Source organism: Equus quagga, chromosome 15 (assembly GCF_021613505.1).
Source record: "Equus quagga isolate Etosha38 chromosome 15, UCLA_HA_Equagga_1.0, whole genome shotgun sequence".
NCBI classification, from domain to species: Eukaryota; Metazoa; Chordata; class Mammalia; order Perissodactyla; family Equidae; genus Equus; species Equus quagga.
The window spans coordinates 13,811,678-13,819,181 of record NC_060281.1 but is presented as its reverse complement, the minus strand read 5'-3'; the positions used below and the strand labels follow the sequence as shown (position 1 = coordinate 13,819,181).

The 7,504-nt window shown below is 48.3% G+C and overlaps 1 protein-coding gene across 3 annotated transcripts in view; it reads left to right on the top strand.

The window, feature by feature from the left end:
- Nucleotides 1-4,579: 4,579 nt before the first annotated feature.
- The window catches only part of LOC124226142 (heterogeneous nuclear ribonucleoprotein A/B-like), a 5,502-nt gene continuing 2,577 nt past the window's right edge, over nucleotides 4,580-7,504 (top strand). For 2 of the 3 annotated variants that reach the window (XM_046638977.1, XM_046638978.1), the window contains exons 1-4: nucleotides 4,580-4,791; nucleotides 5,437-5,605; nucleotides 6,543-6,701; nucleotides 6,907-7,035. In XM_046638977.1, coding sequence (XP_046494933.1) covers nucleotides 4,616-4,791; nucleotides 5,437-5,605; nucleotides 6,543-6,701; nucleotides 6,907-7,035 — 633 coding nt within the window. In that variant the 5' untranslated portion in view covers nucleotides 4,580-4,615. Of the gene's footprint in view, nucleotides 4,792-5,436; nucleotides 5,606-6,542; nucleotides 6,702-6,906; nucleotides 7,036-7,135; nucleotides 7,470-7,504 lie in introns of those variants that run through there. The other variant, XM_046638979.1, reaches the window with a different exon arrangement.

The following is a 7,504-nucleotide window of genomic DNA, read 5'->3' as shown; positions in this document are numbered from 1 at the left end:
ATAAGATGGACTGCGTCAAAATTTAAAACTTTTGCTCTGCAACAGGCTCTGCTGGAAGCATGAAGGGACAAGTTACAGAGTGGGAGAAAACATTTGCAAACCACAAATGTGACAAAGGACTGGTATCTGGAATACGTGATGAACTCTGAACACTCAACAGTAAAAAAAATAATAATTCAACTAGAAAATGGGTAAAAGACACAAATAGACATTTCACCAAATGGTAGCAAATAAGCACATGAAAAGATGTTCAACATTGTTAGCCATTAGGGACATGCAAATTGAAACCACAATGTGTACCATTACACATCCATCCTAAGGGCTAAAACATAAAAGAGTGACAACACCAAATGCTGGCAAAGACACAGAGAAACTGGATCACTCAGGCCTTCCTGGTAGGAATGTAAAATGGTATAGCCACTCTGGAAAATAGTTCACCATTTTCTTTAAAAACTAAACATGCACTCACCATTTGTTGTCAGTGCCATTGACTTGATTCCAACTCCTAGCGCACCTGGGGACAGCAGGGCGGAACCCTGCCCGGTCTTTTTGCGCCATCCTCTCACCTTCCGGCGCTCTATCAGACAATGCTCTACTGCTATTTATAGGGTTTTCATGGCCTATTTTTTGGAAGTGGGTGGCCAGGTCCTTCTTCCAAGTCTGTCTGAGTCAGGAAGCTCTGCTGAAACCTGTCCACTGTAGGTGACCCTGTTGGTATCTGAAATCCCAGTGCCGTAGCTTTCAGCATCACAGCAACACACATTGCCTGCTTGTAGCACTGGAAGATGAGAGGATGGCTCAAAAAGACTGGGCAGGGTTCCGCTCTGCTGTACACAGAGTTGCTAGAGTTGAATCGACTGGATGGCACTAACAGCAAACCAGTCAACATGAGGGACAGGCCCTGGCCATGTCTTATTTATCTGGCAGGCTCCCAGCCTCAAAGCCTTACTAATTGAAATCTTAAGCCTAAAAGCCAACATTATTAACTACTTCATTAGTTGGAATAATTTACTAAAAATTTTTGGGAAGTCATTTCATAAATAATGCAATTTCTTCCTATCCGTCTTCATCCCAACAATCTGTATCAAACCTAGCCTGAGAAGGTGAGTCACACAAGTACTGCTAGGTGTTCCAGAGGCTGCCCAAGGTCAATGAACACTTCGCCCACACCTGGCTTGAATTTCAGATTCCTTTAATATTCGCTGCCCTTCTTTCCAAGAAATTTGTTGGAGGCACCGCTTCAACTTGCTGCAACGATTAGCCTCTTAAACCGAACTGTTAGAAGAAAAGAGAAAGGGACTGAATCTTTCCTCTCATGAAACATGGACCCGATTTCACCTGTACAGTGGGTCCTGCTGGGAGGATTTTTGGAATGTCCCTCAGTTGCATGATTTTAAGTATTATCCTGCCCTATTTTTCAGCTTCAGCCTACTCTTGAGACTTTTTCTTTTAAATTAAAAGCATCACTTAAAATGTGTTATCAGAGAAACTTTAACATAATGAGAAAAGGCAGCAGGTTTATCAAACAAGATAATCTGCTTTTCTTCAAAGATGCTTGTTTTATTGCATTAAGGGCTGTTTGCTCAAAGAGATCTGAAGAAGACACAGGGGTTAACCCTGTGCATCAAGTCCTTCTTCTCACGGAGTCTATTTTCTGTTTGATTTTTACACTGCAAGTATCACAAGTACAGCCGTGGCTCCACCAACACTAATAGAATAGGAAAGATGAGCTACCTTTAATATTCGTTTTTGGTTTTTGTTTCCAAGAAATCACTTTTGGGTAAGATGAAGTTAGATATGCATGCTAGTGAATGTATGTAAATCCGTCTTACCATAGAGAAGGACATAATTCTTTTACCGTTAAGCAAAATAGAAGAGTGAGGAGTCATTTCACTCCAAACAGAGACTCTTCTGGCTTTAAGCGTACACAGACATGAAGCATTAAACTCAGTTAAGGACAACAAATGAAAAACCAAGCTGTGCACAAAGATCCCCTCTCACCCCATGATGTAAAGTTTCCACGCAGCAACATCTGGAGACCTCACCGTCCACATGATTTAAATAGAAGGCGCAGAAGCAGGAAACCATACTCAGCCCCCGCTCTTTGTGAACTCAGCTTGTGGCCGAGCCAATTCATTCTGCTTCTAATTGGCAATTCTGCAGCCCCAACTGAGTACCTCATTTGGTTCTCACAAGCCCTGGAGCCCTTTCCCCACGTCGGACCTTCGCTCAGGCCATTCCTGCTGCCCGAAATGTGGTTCCCCTGACTCCTTGCCTGCTGGCTCCCTCTCAGACTCCAGGTTTCAATTAAAGTAACATCCCTTCCTATCCCGCTCACTCCAGAGTCAGTCTCTGACTCAGCACCCTGTATCTGAGTCCTGTTCCAAGGTTTGACATCTAATAGATAAATATTGGTGAAATTAATAAATGCTTCCTCCAAAAAAATTAATAAATTACTACACGCTTCCTCCAGCTAAAAAAGTAGATATCCTACCATTCCTTAAGAGAATTTTAGTGACTAATAAAAATGGACCATATTTTTAAACACACACACCCACATGATAATCAAACACAAAGAATGGAATGATTAGCTCAAGCCAGTGGGGATCAGAGGCTGCCTTCCAGTGGTGATGCTCAGGCATAATTTTAAGTAGGTGCCCCACTGAGTAACCTGTGACCCCGGCTTAACCCCTCTGTCTCACAGCTGATCCCCCCTCCCAGCACTTGCATGCGTCTATTCTGCATCCCCTGCACCCATTCAATAGGCACCTTTAGGAATCTTACCAACCTCTTCAGGTAGATTTTAAGCTCTTGGAGAGCAGGGCCCAGTCTTCTAATATTAACAGCAAACGCTATTGAGCATTTCTTATGTGGGAGTCATAATGTTACATGCCTTCCTGTATTAATACTATATGCGATGGAGCCACAGTTTGAACCCAGGCAGAATGACCTCAGAGCCTGTACGCACACTCTTCAACTTGCATCTGACACTTCTCAGCTGTTTGCATGACGTTTGGCAAGTTGTCTCAGTTTCCTTCTCTGTAAAATGGGGACGACATGGTAGTCACCTCAGAGGGTTGTTGTGAAGACTAAAGAAAGTGGATACCTGTAAAATGCTTAGAAGGTGGATGGCACACAGTAGGTACTCATTAAATGTTAGTTGTTGTTATTGTTGTTTATAGGAAAGTACCCACTCCCGGGAAACCCCTCAGTCCCTGTTTTAGCACGGAAAGTCCCGTGTCCTGGGCAAAAGTTCAAAATGGCTCCAGATGGCAGGCATGGGACGGGAGTCAGCTGGTACCCTGTGTTCGCTCTCCACGGCCCTGCCTCTCTTCCAGACGCCACCTCGAAATTCCCTCGTGTCCTGTAATTGATCTTCTGCCACAATATTTCAGGAAATGGGACTCCTTAGTCAACAGGTTGTAGCGCTGAAATCATTACCTTTTAGGTACAAACGTTCTTCTAGGGAGACCATCGCCCTGTTTTCCTCATTTACTGTCAAGTTTTATAACCATCTCTGTTTCTAAGAGCAAACTATTTGATGTTTGAAGATACCTCTGACAAGGCTAAAACGCCGCGCCTACCTGAACTAAACTAGAGCATCCAGCGCCCCCTGCCGCCTTTTCGTAGGAAAGGCAGTCAAGAAAAGCTCGTTTAATTGACCGTGAATTTTTGCTTATCCGGGTCTAAAGAGAAATCGGTATAAATATCCCAAATTTGAAATTAGATTCACGTTTTATCTTTTCTTGAATTCACCCCCTTGAACTTCAATTGTTTGCTTTGCCTTTGCAAAAATTGACTTTTGTTTAATGATACTTCTCCTATTTATATTTGCTTTCCTTGAATTCGCTTCTGGCTGTTTTGCTTTTGGGATTTGAACTGGTTTTGTCTCACCCTTGGCTCTTTTCCACTTAGGTGAAGCCCTGAGACCAGCGCGCGGGGGAAGAGGCTGGGGCATCAGCGGTCAGAGGGAACCACATTGACTCTAACAAAACTTAAGACCACGGCACCCCAGGCTAGGAGGGAGAAAGGAAGGACAACCTCACTCACCAGGCCCTGGGCACTCCTCACAACTGGAAGTTAGTTTGCTTAAAAGAAAAGAAAAGAAAAGAAAACCCTCTTAACAAAGAGCTGTGGTCTATCTCTGTCTTCCTTTGCATCCAGGTGTCGCTCTCAAGGAACTTGGCCTTTCTGGGGCAGAGCCTGCGGTCGGTGACTCCAACCCCAGCTGGAGGGGAGGATGGAAAGAGGGAAGGGAGGAGGATGGAGCCCTTGGCCAGGCCCGGACCTTGAACCTGATCGCCCCAGGTCGAAGCGCCCCTCCGCGGGCTGGGACTGGCAGTCGTCCCCTGGACCTCGGGGACCCTCTACAGCCCCCCGGCTCCGCTGCGTTCTAAGAGGACAAATTCCCTTGGATTGAGAGCGCGCGCCGTGGAGACCAATCGGATCCCGGCGTACGGCTGAGTTCAGGCGGGTTCAGCCAATGAGCATGCGCCTTGGGCGAGGTGAGGCCGCCCCCAACTTGGGCCTTATAAATTCTGCCCGCTGCGCCCGCAGAGCCGGGATGGGCCGGGCTCAGCAGAGGGCTCGGGGGTCCGCAGCGTGTCTGCCCGGGATGTCCCAGGCAGCTGAGGGCGAGCAGCCCCTGGAGACGACGGGCGCCGCTGAGAGCCGGCACGAGGCCGCCCCTGAAGGCGAGTCGCCGGCGGAGACCGCGGGGCCCTCGACTAGGAGCCAGACCGGCGACGAGGCTGACCTGGTGAACCGCAGTGGGAACGAGGAGGACGCGGGGTACGGGCTGGGCAGATGGTGGGAGTGGGTGGGTGGACTTTGGCGCCGTCCCGGAGCCGCCTGGAGAGAGAGCGGGTGGCCGAGGGCATCGTGGGCGCATGGTACCGGGGCCATCCGGTCGAGGTCTAGGCCCAGCCAAGGCCTCCATCCTCCCCGCCTTTCCTCCTTCCATCCTCCCCTCCAGCTGGGGATGGAGTCACTGTCTGACCTCAGGCTCTGCCCCAGGAAGGTCAAGTTCCTTGAGAGCGACATTGGGGCAGAGGAAGACAGGGATAGACCATAGCGCTTTGATAAGAGGGTTTTTTAATTTTAATTTTTTAAGCAAACTAACTTCCCGTTGTGAGGAGTGTCCAGGGTCTGCTGGGTGAGGTTGCCCTTCCCTTCCCCCTCCAAACCTGGGGTTCTGTGGTCTTAAGTTTTGTTAGGGTCAGTGTGGAGTTGAGGTCTCAGTAAGGAGGAGGTGTAGATCATTCCTGGCTTTCAAAGGTAGAGTTTTACAGACTTGGGTGGGTGGGTGTAGACCTTTGCTGTGGATGGTGGCTTTGGCATCCTTTCAGTGAAAGCTTTGGGAGATCCAGCGCTTCCTTAACTCATGGCTTCCTTGTAAGGCTTCTTGTTGCCACGTGTCTCACCCTACCATTTCAGAAAATGGTTCGTTGGTGGCCTGAGCTGGGATATCAGCAAAAAGGACCCCAAAGACTATTTTACCAAACTTAGAGAGGTCGTTGACCGTACCATAAAAATGGATCCCAACATTGGAAGATCAAGAGGTTTGGGGTTTATCCTCTTTAAAGATGTGGCCAGTGTGGAGAAGGTAAGCTGTGTACTTCCTCAAGGGCCCTTGTGTACAGGATGTGATTTCTGAGAGAACAGCGTGATCTTGATCAGTTTGTGTGAGCTGCATGTGGCCAAGTGCACTGTGGGAAGCAGAGTTTAGGTACTTGTTACTCTACAGATTTCAGTGGGCAGTCGAAAGTATAGGGGTTGGAGTGGTCCAGGAAGATGAGAGTGGACATTTATTGCTTGTTTATGTGTCTGTTTTGGGCACTGAGCTAAACACTTCACATGTGAGGATTAGAAAAGCATCCCAGGATGCTGTGAGGTAGGCGTTATTTGTGTCACTTTACAGAGGAGGAAACTAAGGCTCAGAGAAGACTGAGTAACTAGGAGAGGTCACACAGTGAGTAGAGGGTAGAAGAGTGGGGATTCCAACCCCTGCAGCCCAGCTTCAGCCTGTGTTGTTAGTCCCTGCTGCTTTATTCCTGGAGGAAGCAAGTCTCAGGTTGGGACTGCCAGGACAGGAAGAAGGGCACACAGCATGGACAGAGGCTCCAAGGGAGTGAGGACCGATTTACGTGTGTTTAGGTAAACCAGCCAGTTTTCAAGTTTAGAGAAAGTCAGGAAGTCAGGCCTCGGTAGAGTGTGGTGTGTTTGGAGGGGATGAAATATTTTGTGTGCCTGTTGAGGGGGGTGGCGTGGGACGGGTCTTGTGGCTCAAAGAGAATGGACTAGCCCTGGGTAATGCTGCCAGGAAATGCCGGTGAGAATTAGAACCAGAGTCTGCCTGATTCCCTTCTCAGAAGGAATTGTCCCATTTCCCACATCCCGGGAAACCCCACAGGCCTAGTTTTAGTGCTATAAGTCCCTCAGCCTGGGAAATCCCTTCGTTCTGGTGTTAGCACTGAAAGTCCCCAGGCCCCATGGTCCTGAGCAAATGGATGGTTGGTCAACCTACTCTTCTGTTGGAACAGATCCTAGACCAGAAGGAGCGCAAGGTAGGTGGCCATAGCATGAACCTCAAAAAGGCCGTAACCATGAAGAAGGATCCTATGAAGAAAATCTTTCTGGGGGGTCTGAACCCTGGAGCCACTGAAGAGAAGATAAGGGAGTACTTTGGCAAGTTTGGGGAGGTGAGTGTCTCCCCAGGGTGTGGTTTATGCTCCCCAGCAGCGACCTGTGGCTGCTTTTTTCCTTCCTTCCTTGGCTGGCTGGAGCTCTCCTCAGCGGGGCTGCTTCCTCCTCGCCTCTGGCTTTCGGGTGCCTTCTCTTCTATGAGTTCCCTTTAGATCCTGAGTCAGAGGAGGCCCTAGCCCTGAGCTTTGCCTGGGTTTCCAGATTGAGGCCATCGAGTTTTCACTGGATCTAGAGTCTAACAAAAGACAAGGTTCTGTTTTCATCACCTTTAAAGAAGAGGAACCTGTGAGAAGCATTCTGGAGAAGTTCCACACCATCAGTGGTAGCAAGGTAAGGGTCTCTGGCTCCACGGGCCTGCCTTCCCCTCTCTGGAGAGCTAGCCCTTGGGTTAGTGGGCACCTAGGAGGGTAACCCATTCTCCTAATTTTAGCCCTGAAAGCATCGTGTCCTGGCAAACCCTTTCCTGGAATGTGAAAGGTCCTGGTTCTTGACAATGAGTGTGGAAGTTTGGAGGAAAAGTACAAAACCCATACAGTGGCCCAAACAGAGGGGCCGAAAGCAACACTGTCTTTAGTGTCAAATGGATATGGCAGAGATTATCCATCTTCTGTAGCTGCTGTCACCCACTTTCCCCTGACCACTGATGTTGGCAACCACAGTTTGTGGTTCACAGTACCGGTTTCTCTGCCCATGGTTGCGTCACTCAGAGTCATGTGACTTAGGCTGTTGTAATTATGAATATCAACAGTCTGTCTTTGACTTTGCCTGTGGGTTAACTGTTGCACTTTGTATTATATTG